The sequence below is a fragment of the Coregonus clupeaformis genome, chromosome 2 (genome assembly GCF_020615455.1).
Source record: "Coregonus clupeaformis isolate EN_2021a chromosome 2, ASM2061545v1, whole genome shotgun sequence".
NCBI classification, from domain to species: Eukaryota; Metazoa; Chordata; class Actinopteri; order Salmoniformes; family Salmonidae; genus Coregonus; species Coregonus clupeaformis.
Genome location: NC_059193.1, coordinates 18,063,254 through 18,082,574, shown reverse-complemented (window position 1 = coordinate 18,082,574; position 19,321 = coordinate 18,063,254). Strand labels below are relative to the sequence as shown.

At 43.0% G+C, this 19,321-nt stretch overlaps 2 protein-coding genes across 3 annotated transcripts; one reads left to right on the top strand and one right to left on the bottom strand.

Moving 5' to 3' along the window:
* The first annotated feature begins 3,623 nt into the window (after positions 1-3,623).
* LOC121533977 (RE1-silencing transcription factor-like) lies at positions 3,624-10,458 on the top strand. The gene is given in 5 exon segments (XM_041840385.2): positions 3,624-3,730; positions 5,508-6,400; positions 6,499-6,582; positions 6,925-8,279; positions 8,281-10,458. Coding segments are annotated over 4 exon segments (3,759 nt in total). The 5' UTR covers positions 3,624-3,730; position 5,508; the 3' UTR covers positions 9,709-10,458.
* A 2,411-nt stretch (positions 10,459-12,869) lies between these two features.
* noa1 (nitric oxide associated 1) lies at positions 12,870-19,197 on the bottom strand. Of its 2 annotated transcripts, none has more exons than XM_041840367.1 (7): positions 17,837-19,197; positions 16,802-16,966; positions 16,391-16,608; positions 14,355-14,486; positions 14,123-14,239; positions 13,890-14,007; positions 12,870-13,781 (listed from the first exon to the last, which is right to left on the bottom strand). In XM_041840367.1, exons 1-7 carry the CDS (start codon positions 19,107-19,109, stop codon positions 13,549-13,551), a joined length of 2,256 nt encoding a protein of 751 aa, XP_041696301.1. In that variant the 5' UTR covers positions 19,110-19,197; the 3' UTR covers positions 12,870-13,548. The 2 variants fall into 2 exon arrangements, with proteins under 2 accessions (XP_041696301.1, XP_041696311.1); XM_041840377.1 differs by having other exon boundaries at positions 19,140-19,180.
* Between the last annotated feature and the right edge of the window lie 124 nt (positions 19,198-19,321).

The window sequence follows — 19,321 nt, the reverse complement described above, 5'->3', positions numbered from 1 at the left end:
GGAGGGTAGTATATGGGGCTTTGGTGACAAAACGGATGGCACTGTGATAGACTACATCCAATTTGCTGAGTAGAGTGTTGGAGGCTATTTTGTAAATGACATCGCCGAAGTCAAGGATTGGTAGGATTGTCAGTTTTACGAGGGCATGTTTGGCAGCATGAGTGAAGGAGGCTTTGTTGCGAAATAGGAAGCCGATTCTAGATTTCACTGTGGATTGGAGATGCTTAATGTGAGTCTGGAAGGAGAGTTTACAGTCTAACCAGACACCTAGGTATTTGTAGTTGTCCACATACTCTAGGTCAGACCCGCCGAGAGTAGTGATTCTAGTCGGGTGGGCGGGTGCATTTAGTTTTACTAGTGTTTAAGAGCAGTTGGAGGCTACGGAAGGAGTGTTGTATGGCGTTGAAGCTCGTTTGGAGGTTTGTTAACACAGTGTCCAATGAAGGGCCAGATGTATACAAAATGGTGTCGTCCGCATAGAGGTGGATCCGAGCGTCACCAGCAGTAAGAGCGACATCATTGATATACACAGAGAATAAAGTCGGCCCGAGATTGAACCCTGTGGCACCCCCATAGAGACTGCCAGAGGTCCAGACAACAGGCCCTCCGATTTGACACATTGAACTTTATCTGAGAAGTAGTTGGTGAACCAGGCGAGGCAGTCATTTGAGAAACCAAGGCTATTTAGTCTGCCAATAAGAATGCAGTACTGTCTTTTATCGATTGCGGTTATAATATCGTTTAGGACCTTGAGCGTGGCTGAGGTGCACCCATGACCAGCTCGGAAACCGGATTGCAGAGCGGAGAAGGTACGGTGGGATTCGAAATGGTCGGTGATCTGTTTGTTAACTTGGCTTTCAAAAACTTCGAAAGGCAGGGCAGGATGGATATAGGTCTGTAACAGTTTGGATCTAGAGTGTCACCCCCTTTGAAGAGGGGGATGACCGCGGCAGCTTTCCAATCTCTGGGGATCTCAGACGTTAAGAAAGAGAGGTTGAACAGGCTAGTAATAGGGGTTGCGACACTTTCGGCGGCGGTTAATTTTAGAAAGAAAGGGTCCAGATTGTCTAGCCCAGCTGATTTGTAGGGGTCCACATTTTTCAGCTCTTTCAGAACATCAGCTGTCTGAATTTGTGTGAAGGAGAAGCGGGGGGGCATGGGCAAGTTGCAGAGCTGGTGGCCGGGGTAGTGGTAGCCAGGTGGAAAGCATGGCCAGCCGTAGCTAAATGCTTGTTGAAATTCTGGATTATTGTAGATTTATCGGTGGTGACAGTGTTTCCTAGCCTCAGTGCAGTGGGCAGTTGGGAGGAGGTGCTCTTATTCTCCATGGACTTTATAGTGTCCCAAAACTTTTTGAGGTTAGTGCTACAGGATGCACATTTCTGTTTGAAAAAGCTAGCCTTTGCTTTCCTAACTGATTGTGTATATTGGTTCCTGACTTCCCTGAAAAGTTGCATATCGTGGGGGCTGTTCGATGCTAATGCAGTACGCCACAGGAACAGTCAAGTCTGAGGAGAACCAGGGGCTATATCTGTTCTTAGTTCTGAATTTTATTTACGGGGCATGCTTATTTAAGATTGAGAGGAAGGCACTTTTAAAGAACAACCAGGCATCCTCTACTGACGGAATGAGGTCAATATCCATCCAGGATACCCGGGCCAGGTCATTTAGAAAGGCCTGCTCGTTAAAGTGTTTTAGGGAGCGTTTGACAGTGATGAGGGGTGGTCGTTTGACCGTGGACCCATTACGGACGCAGGCAATAAGGCAGTGATCGCTGAGATCCTGGTTGAAGACAGCGGAGGTGTATTTAGAGGGTAAATTTGTCAGGATGATATCTATGAGGGTGCCCATGTTTACAGATTTAGGGTTGTATCTGGTAGGTTCGTTGATAATTTGATTTGATTTCAACATAATGTTTCAGTTCTATCTTAAATAAATTAGAGGGGTTTGTTCTCTGCCCACTTAATCTTATGAATAAAGAATATTTCAAGAAAATAAGAAAATTAACTATGACAATTTTATCGGGGTTCATATCAGTTGGGTGAAAGTAAAACAAAATATCAGAATCTTCCAAATAAACATTAAATGTGTTTTCTCCTATAACTTAAAGTATTCTAACTCAATCCAAAATCTGTCCATTGGTTTGTGATAAATTATGTACATGATAATTACATTTCTCTTGAATTTTGTGTTAGAAAACATTTGTGCTTTTTATCTGATGAATGAATAATTCATTCATGACCAAATGGTTTGTGTCAATAAATTTATTTTTACAGGCTCACTCCCCCAAGGCAACTACCTATGCTTCTGGTGTAATTCATGACCTGGAGGCCTTGAGTTGCTAATAACACTTTCATCAAGACAAAAAGATGTCTCTATTTTCAATAGACCCATGACTATACAGTTGCAAAGACCCAATTTCAAAAGTGAGGGCATGTGTACGCCTAGACTAGAGCCTGCTTCCCGGCATGGTCCAAAAGGCTTTGGCTCCAATAGACCAAAGTTAGTTTTTGTGCAGCAGTACACTGTGGACTTGAGAATGCAGTCTGTGTGGGTTGTTCTCATGTTATACTTTTTCTTTTGCATTTAGCTTGGTAGATCCTCTGACACATTCCCCAATACAGAGGTCACACAGAAGGATGGGTCATCCCATCCAGGTATTATATCATATTGGTATGGAAAGAATTCAATCAAACCTGCATTGCCAGATTTATGCAACAGCTCTTTCCACATGGTCAGTGTGGGCTATCCCCAGTATACCTGGTAATAAAACACTGAAATATGAAAATTAAGATCCTTACTTTTTTCTTGGCAAGACACTGATCAAATAACTACACATTCTGTATGTATATATTACACATAATGTAAACAATGTTTCAGGACTGTTTTGGGGAAATAACCAGGCCAGCCAACCCAGGTATGGTGAATTAAATCATGAGACCCTTTGATTATGTGGCATTAACAGGGTGCTGGAACAGTCAACTATATGTTGTGAATCAGACGATGTGAATATTAAAAACACTAATGAATTATGCATAAATCGTTGTACTTTGACTTGTTAAATGTTCTTTATATTTAATTATAATGTTACATGTTTGTATTATTGGGATTCATATAGCAGTATACACTGTACAAATAGTCCCCCCCCAGTGTAATAATACAATTTTTTCATAAGAGGAATACATTTTTTGCCAAAAACTTTTCAAAATGAAAATAACTCACATAATAAACATATTTATTAGAAGAACATACAACAAGACTGCTTCGTTTGACGAATTGGACATTGTGATTTGGAACGAAGACCCCTGGGCGGATGCCTTGTTCAAAACAACTGGGAACTCGGAAATCTCTGACTTGCGACTTCAGTACGTTCAAGACAACAGGGAACTAGGAAAAAAACGAGCTCCGATTGGGAAAAATTATTTTGAACGGTCATCCAACTCGGAATTCCAAGTAAGGGACTCCGGCCTCTTTCTAGAGCTCCGACTTTCCGACCTGAAAATCACTGAAGTCATGATTTGACCTCGTGGTTTCCCGAAGTTCCCAGGTGTCGTGAAAGCACCAAGAAACACCAAGCGTGTTTGAGCTGACGTCAGCCAGCCTTCCCTGCGAACAGACGGAGCCAGGGTGATGTGTAGGAATGTGCGGAAACTTCTTCCTTGAACAGTTTGTGTGCTAGTACTTCGATAATATTGACCGAATACCGACAAGGAGTGGATACATATATACGGTAAGTTGTATGTAACTAATTAATTAACATATTGTCTATTGTTTTGAATTTGTGAAACAAACTAACTTTGACGAACAGTTTTGAAAATGGAGGCAGTGTGGGGGTTGCTGAAAGGGAGAGGCGCTGTCCAGGGCTGATTTCAGCACGGAGATCAGGACCATGGCTAACACACGCTGTTCTAAACTTTCGAAGTGTTTACACGCCTAACTTTATTTATGATATATATATATTTAAATAAAACTAATAACATAAACATTATTTCTAAATTGTTAAAGATTCTACAAGTTAACTTTGTTTTGTTCGGAGTTTGCGTTTCCGCAAAACTAGTTTTCCGAGTCGTTTTGAGGGCCTTGCTGGACAGCGACATTCTCTGCCTCTGTCGTAGCAAGCTTACATAGCGATATGTGGAATACTATTGTTGGTAAAAGTTTGTTTTTAGCTACAATCTATCCATTTGTTAACGATATGAAATAATATTATTCTTCTCCATACCCTAACCAATACTGCAACTTTCCACTTTTATTGTTGAGGTCTAGTTCTAGGTCTAGTGCATAGGCTATAACTCAGAAATTGTATTTTTAGTCATATTGTATTCCTTTGATTATTTTGATACCAGCATGTTACAAAGTATGTATACTCTACACAGTTTTGCGCTTAGAAAGTGAAGATATGTAAACACGTATTATTTCGATTTGTTGAAGTATTTAGTAATTATTACCATTTAGGTCTATATATTTTGTTTTGCATGGAGATCATACAACCCAGTGCACAATTGTATTTTTCTATTTCCACTTCTTATTTTCTCTTCATACTAGTTAGAATGTAGGACAGGCTACTGTAGTTGTTGGGCGCTGTCGACCAAGTTGGTGGTGCTGTTTCAAAATGGCCGAACACACATTTCTGTGCACGCAAACACAGGCCTAGGAGTCTATGGATTTTCCCAAAGCGCCGTGTTAAATAAAAATACATGAAGTATGCCCACAATGAAGTTATGAAACATACATTTTTATGTGGTGGGATATTCTTGGTAGTTTTGTGTTAAATTTGTATATTTATTTATGGAAAATAACTTTTACTTTATTGCATTTTAAGTATGAAATAGTCTGGATAAATATCCTTTCTTACGAATGAAGAATACATACTACATTTTCATCTGTTATATAGTCACATACTGGTACATCGCATTGATATGCACAGCAGACCGCATGAAGACATAAGGAAGTGATGAAAGTGTACTGAAATTGTGTTGGTTTAGCATACTTTCCTTATCTAGTTTGACACTTGTATTGATGACAGTTGTGATTTCTTTCTTGGATGCACCATTCCTGGATTATCATAAAAACATCCTGCGCTCTCCGACCATGATATAAATACCAAATAACTGATTCAGAGAAGGAACAGTGACATGGTTGGTAGTTGCTTGGACAACTTGCAAGCCATATAATTTGAATGAGTTGGGACCAAGTGTATGTAACTTGAGTTGTCTGGTCTTTTGAAGGCCTGTTAAAACTCAAACTCTCTTTGACTACTACTACTACTACTAACTTTGTAGTTCTGAAAATGAAAACATATTTTAATTTAAGTTGCTTGTGGTCCTCTGTAGCTCAGCTGGTAGAGCATGGCGCTTGTAACGCCAAGGTAGTGGGTTCGATCCCCGGGACCACCCATACACAAAAATGTATGCACGCATGACTGTAAGTCGCTTTGGATAAAAGTGTCTGCTAAATAGCATATTATATTATATTATGACCTCTGGTTCTGCTCTCCTCCCCCCCAGCATGGCTTCCCAGACGGTGTATCCAATGGGATTGGTCATGTTCTCCACCTCAGTTGGCATGCCCATGGTGGAGGATGCCCAGGGGTTGGCTGAGCTTCCACACAACGAGCTGCCGGCCCCGCAGCTGGTCATGCTCGCCAACGTAGCCTGTGAAAACCAAGCAGAAGGGAAGGAGATGATGGAGCTTCAAACCGTCGGCAGCTACTCCGATAGTGAAGACGAGAACATCATCAGATACAGTTACGATAGCCATGAGAGAGAGATGTGTATTGTAGACTACCCAGAGTCTCCACGGGCTGCCCTTACCCAGGTTGAGGAGATTGACGTGGAGGAAGAAGGGATTGACCTGTCCAAACCCTCTGACCAGCGCCCTTCTAGCCCTTTCACCCCTTCCACCCCTTCTACATCTCTGGGCATGATCATGGAGTCAGCTAAGAAGAAGAAACCCTTCTTCTGTAAACCCTGCAACTACCAGGCCCAGTGCGAGGAGGAGTTTGTAACCCACATCAAAATCCACAGCGCCAATAGGATGATCGTGGTGAAACGCATGGTGGGGGACAAGGCACGGGCAAAAGAGACGTTGGCGGGACCAGATCAAGAGGCGGAGAGCGGCGATGGCGGGGCCAACAACAAAGGGCTGATCCGCTGTGAGCGCTGCGGCTACAACACCAACCGCTACGACCATTACATGGCTCACCTCAAGCACCACGAGAAGGAGGGCGACGACCAGAGGGTCTACAAATGCACCATCTGCACATATACCACCGTCAGCCAGTACCACTGGAAAAAGCACCTCAGGAACCATTTCCCCAGTAAGCTCTTCACCTGCAACCAGTGCTGCTATTTCTCGGACCGTAAGAACAACTATGTGCAGCATATCCGCACTCACACAGGTATGTCAAATAGAACCTTTTCACTCCAAGTATGCACTTAATGGTGAAAGTATGAGTTTTTTTTAACAGTATAGCTAACTCTGTTTTTGCTATTCTAGGGGAGCGTCCCTTTCGATGTCCATACTGTGAGTACTCAAGCTCCCAGAAGACCCATCTTACCAGGCATATGAGAACACACTCAGGTGAGTGTCTAACACAGGCTACATGACATCTTTCTAGTATGTGACAGTAATTAGACAAATATGATTGATTGTGCATAGATATAGGTCTCTGTTTTGGTTTCCTCTCATAGTCAACTTTTTCTCCTTTGTTGCATTCGCTGGAGCAGATGGTTTTGGATAAGAACGGTAAAGTGGTTTGCGATACGTGCTGTGAGATGCTAAGTGTTCAACCTGTAATTGTTGCTTGTCTCCGTATTGTGGTCCGTCTTCCCTGCATGAAATGTGTGCCAGTGTTCCCATTGATGTTAACAGCAGTTAAAATGTCTCTAAACTGACCATTTTCCACATTGCTTTTCTTGGCAGGTGAAAGGCCTTTCAAATGTGACCGCTGCAACTACCTGGCTGCCAATCAGCATGAGGTGACACGCCATTCCAGACAGGTTCACAATGGACCCAAGCCCCTGTGCTGCCCCCACTGCCCATACAAGACGGCTGACCGCAGCAACTACAAAAAGCATGTGGAGCTCCACCTCAACCCGCGTCAGTTCCTTTGCCCTGTCTGCAAGTATGCCGCTTCCAAGAAGTGTAACCTACAATATCACATCAAGTCTAGACACCCTGGCTGCCCACAGATCGCAATGGATGTGTCAAAGGTCAAGCTGCGTGTCAAGAAACCAGATTCTGATGAATTCACTGATGAGTACACCATGGTGAATGGAATAGCAAAGTTTGAGCTGTCAGCAATTGATGATGATGCCGAGGAGGGACCAGAGATCTCTGGAGCTGATAAACAATCAAGCCCTATCAATCTCTCGACCAAGAGAAGCATTCCTAGCCCTGTACAAGCTGCAGAAAGTGTATCAATGGACAAGACCCCCAAGAAATGTGACAACTCTCCTGTCAAAGAGACCAAGAAGAGCAGCAAACCTAGCCGTGTTCAAGCAGTAGAAAGCATGGCAACGGACAAGACCCCCAAGAAATGTGACGTCTCCCCTGTCAAAGAGACACCTAAAAAGGCAAAGGAGAAGGCAGAGAAAAAGGTAACACTGAAACGCAAGAGTACAGAGATGGGCAGTGAGAATACAAAGCAGAATGTTACCCTGAAGGAGAGCGGGAAGGAGACAGCAGCTGCGGTTGAAATAGCAGGTAATAAAGTTAAGAGAAGTCCCAAAAAACAGATGACAGGGAAAACAAGTGTTCAGGATAAGTCCGAAATAAAGGAAACCGTGGAAAAAGTTCAAAAGGCGGGTTTGGAAGAGGACAATGTTGAGAAAGCGAAATCAGTCAAGGACAGGTTAGAGAAAGAGACGCTGGAGAGGGAGAATATGGAGAAGGTGAAGGAGGATAACAAGAGGCTGGAGAGGAAGAATATGGAAAAGGCGAAGGAGGATAACAAGAGGCTGGAGAGGGAGAATATGGAGAAGGCGAAGGAGGATAACAAGAGGCTGGAGAGGGAGAATATGGAGAAGGTGAAGGAGGATAACAAGAGGCTGGAGAGGGAGAATATGGAGAAGGTGAAGGAGGATAACAAGAGGCTGGAGAGGAAGAATATGGAGAAGGTGAAGGAGGATAACAAGAGGCTGGAGAGGGAGAATATGGAGAAGGTGAAGGAGGATAACAAGAGGCTGGAGAGGGAGAATATGGAGAAGGTGAAGGAGGATAACAAGAGGCTGGAGAGGGAGAATATGGAGAAGGTGAAGGAGGATAACAAGAGGCTGGGAGAGGAAGAATATGGAGAAGGTGAAGGAGGATAACAAGAGGCTGGAGAGGGAGAATATGGAGAAGGTGAAGGAGGATAACAAGAGGCTGGAGAGGGAGAATATGGAGAAGGTGAAGGAGGATAACAAGAGGCTGGAGAGGGAGAATATGGAGAAGGTGAAGGAGGATAACAAGAGGCTGGAGAGGAAGAATATGGAGAAGGTGAAGGAGGATAACAAGAGGCTGGAGAGGGAGAATATGGAGAAGGTGAAGGAGGATAACAAGAGGCTGGAGAGGGAGAAAAAAGAGCAGCTGGAGAAACTGAAGAATGAGAAAGAAGGAAAAGAGAACAAAAACGCAATAAAATCTCAGAATACAACTTCTAAAAAAATTGAGAAAGTGGTTGAAAAGACTGTTCAAAAAGCTCCTCAAAGTCAGGGAGCACCAGTGCAAAAACAAGGATATAAGAGCAAGACGAAGCCAGTGAAGAGAAAAGCTACAGAGGCCTTGGACTTATCAATGAAGGAATCTCCTGAGTCCTGCACCAACATTAAGGCCAAACGGTTAAAAATCAAGCCTGCTGACAAGTCACAATCAAAAGCCAGTACCCCCCGAAGCAGAACTACTGAGCATTGCCCAGCGTCCGAGCAGAAGGACCCAGCAAACCAGATTATGTACTTGCCTGTAGTGAAAAAGCTGAAAGAGACCGAAAAGAGCAACAAGAAAGAAGCAAGCCCTGGAGAGACTGAGGCTTCCAGTGAGAACAAGGAGTTTTCCATCATTGACAACCCCATTAGCCCCCCTGAAAGCAAAACGTGTCCTGCCACAGAGCTTCAGCCAACAGTTGTACAGGAAGAGCAGCAGGAATCTGACCAGGAGGAGACTGTCCCCGCTCTGGATACATCTACAGGGCAGAGCCCGGCTGAAGAACGGCCCAATAATGGAGAAAACAACCTTGCACTGCAAAATGTATCCCCAACCAAGGACACAACCCCACGAGCTGAGCAGGCTAAGGTCGCCGAGAAAGCAGAGGAAACTCCTGAAGGCTTCAGCAGCACCGACGAGTCCCCATCTCACATAGAAAGTGACGTCGCTCCTGATTTCAGACTGGCACAGGGACAACCATCAACACCAACAACACCCTCCCTGGAGCTCCCTAGGCCAAGAGGAAAGCCTTCTGAAACCGAGGAGGACGAGGGCATCCACAGCCATGACGGAGGAAGTGAGATCAGTGACAGCGCCTCGGAGGGCAGCGACGATTCAGGGCTCAACGGGCTGGCGGCTGCCGCCGGTAAACTGGCCAATGACCCTGAAACTCCCACAGAAGAGATTCCGACTCCAACTGAACTCAAGAGTCACATGTGTGTCTTCTGTGACCGTACCTTCCCCTTGGAGGCGGAGTTCCGTCGGCACTTGAATCGGCACCTGGTGAATGTATACTATCTTTGACAATGCATCCAAGCCGGACCAGTGAATGTCTGCAGAGCAGGGAGCTTTGATTCCAGCGGTGTATTTTGCTTGACCCTTTCCCCCTGTTATAAAACATATGTATAGTTGTGTCTGTGTAAACATATTAACAGTACATATTCAGTTACCTTGCATTAGTGCTCACTGTTACTGCTGTATCAAATATTCATTGAATATTCTATGGAATTCCTTAAACGATCTGACAGTCTTTGTAATACCAGCTTTAGGCAGACTAGTTAATTTGATTATTGGTGTCTGGGCTTTCACGTATTGGTTCCCAGACCGTTTGACTATTAATTCTACAGTTCTTGTTTTCAAACATAAATCATAGAGGATATGTGAGTTGATACCATGTGAGGTCCAAAACTAATGTTCATGGTTTGGCATTTGGCTGAGACATCCATCAAAGAAAATATGGGCTATCATTTTTTTTGCTTGTAAATCTCATATGGTTATGCAACTAACTAAAAGCTAACCATTCTGTAATAGCGTTGTATATACAGGTAACTGCCAAAATAAAGGTGTTGGGCCATAACAGCTTCAATGCACCTTCTACAAGTGCCTGGAACTCTATTGGAGGGATGCGACACCATTCTTCCACGAGAAATTCCATCATTTGGTGTTTTCTTGATGGAGGTGAAAAATGCTGTCTCAGATGCCGCTCCAGAATCTCCCATAAGTGTTCAATTGGGTTGAGATCTGGTAACTGAGACAAAAACACTTTAAACCCCCTATGCTCCTTTTGAGACCCCTCTTTCAAAGTCACTGAGATCTCTTCTTCTTGCCATGGTAGCCAAAATAATGTGCAACTGGGCATTTTTATACATGACCCTAAACATGATGGCATGTGAATTGCTTAAGTAACGCAGAAATCACACCTGTGTGAAAGCACCTGCTTTCAATATACTTTGTATCCCTCATTTACTCAAGTGTTTCCTTTATTTTGGCAGGTACCTGCATTTTTCATAGTGGTTGATATTGAAGAAATCGCTACACCTTGCCCTGTGGTTCACAAACCGGTTGAGTTTTCTATAGAAGAACCCACCAAGAGATGAGTTGTACCCGTTTTTTAAAATCCATCAGCCCTGTTGAAGAACAACAATTGTAAATAAATTATGAAAGGAAGTGTTACACTTTTTCAATGAAGAACCAAAGAAACCCCAGGGAGACGAGATTAGAAGGACCCAGGTGGTCCATGCCAAATAACCCAGAGAATAATGGCGCTCTCACTCCGATTGTGCAAATCCACTCTAGTGAAGCGGCCTGTCTCCTAAATGGGGAAGAGGGCTGCATGTTTAAAGTCCACCATTTAGGGAGCACTTGACAACTACTTTGATTTCTTTAGTTTATTGATAACATCAATAGATTTAAAAAAAAACATTGTATACATCTATTATCAATCTGTACAATGGACTAACCATAATCTCTTCATTACAAAAACGTTATAGGTGTAAATTGCCATGACTCATGACTCTTACAGTCAAATTGCTGAAATATGAAATGGGGCGAGGTTTCTTTGGGTTCATCCGGCACAATCGTGGCGAAGGATGTATAGAATTGTTTCTTGCGTTAATGTTTGAATTATGTTGTCACTTTTTGTATATCCAAGTACATTTAGTCATACAAAGACAAAAGTCGTACTACTCATTAACAAATGCACAACTGTAATGTGGGAGGTAGGGTGTTCCTAGTGTTACTGGCCCTTGACATTTGAAGGCCTATAGAACATAAGATCAGGATGAAAAGGATACTATGTTGCTATCACTGATAGAGAATGGACCGCTAACATTGAAAACAAGTTGTGAAATGGATGTTTGTGCACACATCTGAAACTTTACCATTATCTGTTTTGTGTTTGATTTCAGAAAATGTCCAAAGATTTGTATATATTTTTTTTACAGTTGATCCTGTAAAGATAACGGTAGATCTACATTTTTTAAAATTACTTTTAAGTGCCTTCGACAATCATTATTTTATGGTTTTGTTTGGATGTTTTTAGCATATTAACAGTGTAGGTTTGATAATTGAGTCACATTTTCTTACACTAAGAGGTTGGATTTCAATTATATTGTTGTTACATCATGTCTATCTTTAGAACCATTCCTTGAGGTTTAGTTGTAACTCTTTAATTACTCTGCAGATCAAACCCATCAACTTTATTTCTGCAGTTTTTATCACACCACTCATCTGTTGTACAGAATTGTGCCTCCAAAGCTTAGCCTGTTTGGGCCATCAGTGATATACTTCTTTCATATGCATCTAGTTTTCTGTTCTATTGAGGTGATTGGTAGACTGAGCTAATAAAAATGCCATGTGTACTCTTTTAGTGAATTCAGTGCAATATTGTATTTTGGGTATGATGCCAAAGTGAGAAAGTATAGAAATATAAAGACTTATGTTTTGAGTTTCATGACTATTGGAAGGCATAGAATAGTATCAGGGTTCCTTGGAAAACTGGTCGAATTTAGCCGATGCACTCTTATCTAGACGGTTAGATTCCGTATCACTGTAAATGTACACCTCTTATCTCTTTGTAAATTATCTATTTTCTTTGTTCACTTCCTGTATTGTGCTTTTTAGTCGATAGGAAAAGTTGTTCATTCTTTAACCATTTTGCATTCACATATTGTGTAATCATATGTACCGTAAAACTTCTATTAAACGCAGTCTCAAATAGACACCTGTCCCTTTTAATATTTACGAGGTTACCATGGACACAGCTCTGATATTCCCAGTCATGTGCATTTAAACATATTTTTGAATTCTGTCATTGTTGCTAGCCATGGTGCCACCAAAAATAAAACACTATCAAATTCATGGTGCTGAAGCACAAAATCAGGGGTGTATGATAGGCAGCCTAGTCTTTGCAAGTCTGATCTGCAATGGATTTGTTATTATGTTTATACTGGTCACAATAAACAGTGTTGTTGTCTTTTCAACATTTTATTGAGCAAAAGCTGTGTGCATTAGGGAAATAGAATAATAATAATAATAATAATAATATGCCATATAGCAGACGCTTTTATCCAAAGCGACTTACAGTCATGTGCACATACATTTTTACGTATGGGTGGTCCCGGGGATCGAACCCACTACCCTGGCGTTACAAGCGCCATGCTCTACCAATTGAGCTACAGAGGACCTGGCTCTAATAAGCGGCGGTTGTGTTCAGTGATTTAAAAAAAAATTACACCCTGGCTATTAATTGAAGTTTTAGCCTATACCCGTCATTTGCTGTTTGCAGTTAGTGAAGAAATGTACTCTTTTTTTTTTTTCAATTCAATAATTGCCAACAAACTTCTAATACCTTCACCAAAGTGGGGAGTTATTGGCCATTGTCCCCAAGACTTTGTGAAAACAATTGGCTGTTTAAAACCTTTTTGTGCAGTTTAAAACCAACATCCTGTACCATTTTCTGCTCTACACTTCTAAATAAAAGTTAGCCTAGAATCGAGAGGTATTGTTGGTGCGTGATTCCTTTCCATTTCTTACATTGTCTGCAGTTACTGATACGTTTAAAAGTATATTACATTTCAAAATACTTAAAATAAAATAAAATTGGTTCACTAAAGGGTTCCCTTCCTGCTGTCTAAATGGAAAGAAAGCAATGTAAACTGAAGCACAAGTCTACACATCGATAAACAAAGACAGCTGTTTGTATGTAGGGTATTTATAATCGTTACATTTACAGACAATTTTACAAAACCCAGAGCTGAAAAGAATCCATAACTGAAAGTGCTGTATCATCACAATTAAATATCCAGTCCAAAAAGCCTCTGCCATGAAAACCCTCGTTGCCCCATAGAGATGTTGGTATGCACTTCATTTTTCCTTCTTCACCTTGAGCCTCTTTGCTCCTTTGTAGGACAGGCTGGTGTCCACCAGGGCCTGCGGTTTCCTGGTCTTATAAGCAACAGACTTCTTGATGCGCTCTCCCTTCAGGTTAACGATGTTGGGGAGTAGAGGTGGACTCCTCAGGGAGAGCCCTGCACCCTCTGGAGCGTGGGCACGCAGCAGGAGACTGTTCCCCTCGACTCCTGTCACTGCCACCCATCCTAAGGGTATAAGAAATTAATCAGTAGCACCAGGCTTTTTTTGAAAAATACCAACCCTGAAATGTCTGGGTGGGCTGGTTGATCAATTTGTAATGATGTGTGTATTACCTGCAGAGGACATCTTGATATCAGCACTGGCTTTGTGATAACCCTGTCCCTTCAGCTCAAACTCTTGTGAGATAAAAGGGGGGAATTCCTTCATGCGTTCTTCTCCACCCATTGGTACCTATTCACAGCGAGTTCTTACATGTTGATAACATTATTTGTAAACATGTTTGTAGTACCATTTGAGAAAGAGATTTTACGTCCTTAACTGGGTAGAGTAAGCAGCATCAACTTACCCCCAGCAGGATTTGACCAGCATGCTTCTGATAAATGCTATCAGCCTTGTCCAGACTGGTGATGTGAATCGGGACCCGGTTGGAAGCAATGACTGAAAACCAGCAGGACTTCTCGCCCTGGGAAATGAATAATATGTCTCATAAAGACAAAGACAAAAGTGTGCGCCACTGTTTTGATGTCACAGTTTAGCATGGTGAGATCTCATAAGCAATAATGAAAGAAGGCATTCACCTGAAGGTAATCAATTCGTCCTAGAGCTCCCAGGAATAGCGACATTCCAGGTTTCAACACAAACGTCCTGGGCACGATGGCTTGTGTGGGCACCACCAACTTGACCTCCTGCTCTGTCAACAGATTGAGGACCTAACAAGCATGAGAGAGCGGAGAGAGAGTGGGGGTTGGGGGTGAGCTGAATGGATGGCATTGTTCTGTTCAACACTAGTTGGTGCTTGTCTTGTAAGAAAACCTTTATGAGAGTGGTACAATAAAATAATCATGAATCTACTGCAGTGACACGCAAGATGGTTGATGCATTAGTCTGTTCTATTGCACTGTGCGTAAATGTATCGTGGCATCCCACTTGTGTAAATGATACTTCCAAACGTCATGTAGTTATAGGAGAGGAATAACAAGGGACTCCTTCTCCCCAGGGGATAAGCTAAGGAACTATTTTTATCTGCCAACCCTCTTGCATCAGAAGGGAAACTTAGTCAAAGGGTATTAATTAGTCTCAAGTGTGCTCTCCTAGTGCTGGTAAACAGTTACATCACGCATACATGCCGATTCAATTAGGAGGATGCAGGGGTGTGTCTGAAATGGCACCCTATTCCCTGGAGGATCCTAGGACTAAACACCTCCCTCTGCAACTGGATCCTGGACTTCCTGACGGGCCGCCCCCAGGTGGTAAGGGTAGGTAACAACACATCTGCCACACTGATCCTCAACACGGGGGCCCCTCAGGGGTGCGTGCTCAGTCCCCTCCTGTACTCTCTGTTCACCCATGACTGCATGGCCAGGCACGACTCCAACACCATCATTAAGTTTGCCGACGACACAACAGTGGTAGGCCTGATCACCGACAACGATGAGACAGCCTATAGGGAGGAGGTCAGAGATCTGGCCGTGTGGTGCCAGGACAACAACCTCTCCCTCAACGTGACCAAGACAAAGGAGATGATTGTGGACTACAGGAAAAAAAAAGAGGACTGAGCACGCCCCCATTCTCATCGACGGGGCTGTAGTGGAACAGGTTGAGAGCTTCAAGTTCCTTGGTGTCCACATCACCAACGAACTATCATGGTCCAAACACACCAAGACAGTCGTGAAGAGGGCACGACAAAGCCTATTCCCCCTCAGGAGACTAAAAAGATTTGGCATGGGTCCTCAGATCCTCAAAAAATTCTACAGCTGCACCATCGAGAGCATCCTGACTGGTTGCATCACCGCCTGGTATGGCAACTGCTTGGCCTCTGACCGCAAGGCACTACAGAGGGTAGTGCGTACGGCCCATTACATCACTGGGGCAAAGCTTCCTGCCATCCAGGACCTCTATACCAGGCGGTGTCAGAGGAAGGCCCTCAAAATTGTCAAAGACTCCAGCCACCCTAGTCATAGACTGTTCTCTCTGCTACCGCACGGCAAGCGGTACCGGAGTGCCAAGTCTAGGTCCAAAAGACTTCTCAACAGCTTCTACCCCCAAGCCATAAGACTCCTGAACAGCTAATCATGGCTACCCGGACTATTTGCACTGCCCCCCCACCCCATCCTTTTTTACGCTGCTGCTACTCTGTTAAGTATTTATGCATAGTCACTTTAACTCTACCCACATGTACATATTACCTCAACTACCTCAACTAGCCGGTGCCCCGCACATTGACTCTGCAACGGTACCCCCTGTATATATAGCCTCCCTACTGTCACTTTATTTTACTTCTGCTCTTTTTTTTCTCAACACTTTTTTGTTGTTGTTTTATTCTTACTTTTTTTGTTTAAAATAAATGCACTGTTGGTTAAGGGCTGTAAGTAAGCATTTCACTGTAATGTCTGCACCTGTTGTATTCGGCGCATGTGACCAATAAAATTTGATTTGATTTGATTTGATTTGATTATATAGTGCACTACCTTTGACCAATAGGTTGCTATTTTAGACAGATTCCAGGATTGTAATGAGTTGCATTACAATCTATGAAATAACAATAGAATATGGGCAGAGTTTTAGCCTGGTGTAGAGTAACAGTGGAGCCAAGAGCGAATAGGAAGTAGCTCACGTCATGCTCTTTCATGATGCCAGGGGTGTCATAGAGCCAGTGGGCGTCTTTCAGTTCGTTGAGCGTCAAGTCCACTTCCGTAGAAGGGTTGGAAAGAGTACGGTCTCTCTCCTCCTCCTTGTCAATCACATCCTCTCCATAGGCCAAACTATCAGGATCAAACTCTATCAGGCCTCTGTTGGATTCTACGTTGGTCCGGAACGTCCTCCCAATGCGACCTAAACCAAAATAAGATTTTAAATAATTAGCCTACATTAACAGTACAAATCTAAAAGCAACAATGCAAGCCATTGAAAACACAGAAGGCCAAGGGTTGAGCTGTATGGGTTGTCCATTTCAACCCTTGGTATTTAGGCTATCCTGTGGGGTTACCACCAGTCATGTCCCCAACAGCCAACATCAATCTCTTACCCACTAGGTAGCCCTGCTTGCTGAACTGCTCTAGTCTCTTGAGCTCCTGTGGAGAAAGATCACTCTCGGTCTGCTTGGAGGCACTCTGGAGCCTCTCGGACCTCCTGAACATGCGATACGGGGTGGGGTTGATGATGGGAAACTTCAGCAGGTTCAGCGTTGTACCTGTGGATCATATTCAATTTCAAAGACAATTTAAGAATTTGTTTTCAACATTTTAGAGACTTGAGCCTATACAGACAGACATATACTGAGTGTACAAAACATTAGGAACACCTGCTCTTTCCATGACAGACTGACCAGGTGAATCCAGGTGAAAGCTATGATGCATTATTGAGATCACTTGTTAAATCCACTTCAGTCAGTGTAGATGAAGGGGAGGAGACAGGTTAAAGAAGACAATTGAGACATGGATTGTGTACGTGTGCCATTTAGAGGGTGAATGGGCAAGACAAAATATTTAAGTGCCTTTGAATGGGGTATAGTAGTAGGTGCAAGGCGCACCGGTTTGTGTCAAGAACGGCACCACTACTGGGTTTTTCATGCTCAACAGTTTCGCGTGTGTATCAAGAATGGTCCACCACCCAAAGGACATCCAGATAACTTGACACAACTGTGGGAAGCATTGGAGTCAACATGGGCCAGCATCCTTGTGGAATGCTTTCAACACTTTGTGGAGTCCATGCCGCGACGAATTGAGGCTGTTCTCGGGTGCAACTCAATATTAGGAAGGTAATCCTAATGTTTGGTATACTCACTGTAGGTGTTATTGGTTCCAGCTTTCCATCAATGTGACTGTAAAAGTCGTTGGAAAGTAAAGCTTATTCAAGACGTCTGATTTACAGCAGCATAGAAAGAAGAGTTCCATAAATAAGCTCTACAACAGTCAGACTGTCTGTGTGCTATTACAAGGTCATGAAATTAACAAAATAACCTATTCAACAAGAAGCCTTTTGTTCACAGCCTTGTTTGAGTGTTTGTAATGTATCTTATAGTGAAACTGTGGGTTCCAGGCTTGGCAGAGCTCTTTCTTACCAGGCCATGGAGATATGGTGGCTTTGTGGATCACATCTGAGGCCCTGGATTTGCAGTAGTCTGACTCCAGTAGACTGTTGAACAGTGTGGATTTCCCTGCGTTGGCTGTTCCTACCAGATACACGTCTCCCTTGTACTTCCACGATCTCTGAAGACTTGAGATGAGATTTTCTATTCCGTATCCCGTTTTGGCACTGATGAGGTGGGTATCTTTGATATTATCACTGGAAATGCCTACATCAGCACAGTACATGGAAAGCTGACGTTTAATCCTTTGCAAGTAGTTTTCAGAGTCTCCAGGGAGCAAGTCCACTTTATTACCCAGAACCACTATGTGTTTGTTTTCTCCAACAAGCTCTAGCAAGTCTGGTACTATGGAGTCTGGGATGTCCAGGAGATCCACGATCAACAGTACCAATGCTTTCTCTGATTTGACCCTGCGGACTATATCCCGATATTCCTCCTTGGACATCTTGATAGTCAATGCCTTTTGGTGGTGTGTGAGCAAGTAGCAACGTTGACAAATTGCCTTTTTCAATTCGTCTTCCTCTAGCAAAAGTTTATACTTTTCACTTGGAAGATAGCCTGCCACATCAGGGGCAGTGCAGTGCATGACTGCGCCACATCCGTTGCAACAGGTGTCACTGACAGGTTCCTCCATATCTGGTGTACCATAGATTTTCTGCTGTCCTTTAAGTTTCTTTTTCTTCTTCTTGCTTGTTTCCTCGAGAGGGAACCCTACATCATGAAACTCGATGAGAGAATCAAGGCTCGCAGTCTCCACTTTGTTGACGGTCCCATCTTTCAATGACTGCAGCTGTTGCTCCAGAGTCCTCTGCTGCTTCTCGGAGCCTGACCTCGGCGGCAACCTCTTGTCTTCTTTGGAAATCATGGAGACAGAGTTCACATGGAGCTGACCATGAAGTTGGTCAATGTGACTATCTTCTGGTTCAATGTAGTCCAGGAAAACAAATTCCTCCTCTTTTTCTGGCTCTATGGAGGTGTATGTCCCCTGAATTTTGACATTTTTACCCAGCTCTTGAGTTTCACCGCTTGCTCCTCTTGCAGTGCTGTAAAACCTGGTCATCCATGTGTTATTCAATACAAAAGAAAGTGCAGAAGTATACTGCCTTGGTAGAGGAGGTGATGAGATCCTATGCTTTACAGATAGACATGGAACTGATAGATGTCGAGAACATTTACAAGTAACAAGTTCACGTAACGGGACTTGCAACAATTTATACATCTTTACAAATGAATACAATTGAATCATACATTAGAAATCACAGTGTGATTACATAACCTTGAATAAAAACGCATGTGAGTTGCTGCGGCTAGAAACCATTTATATCCTGACAGGAACTTACGTCTCCGGAAATGCCGTTTATTTACATTTATTATCTATTAAGATTCGATATCTAATATAATAAAACATATTGTTTGTTAGAAAAACATTGATTATAATAGTTAATATTAGAGCAGAGT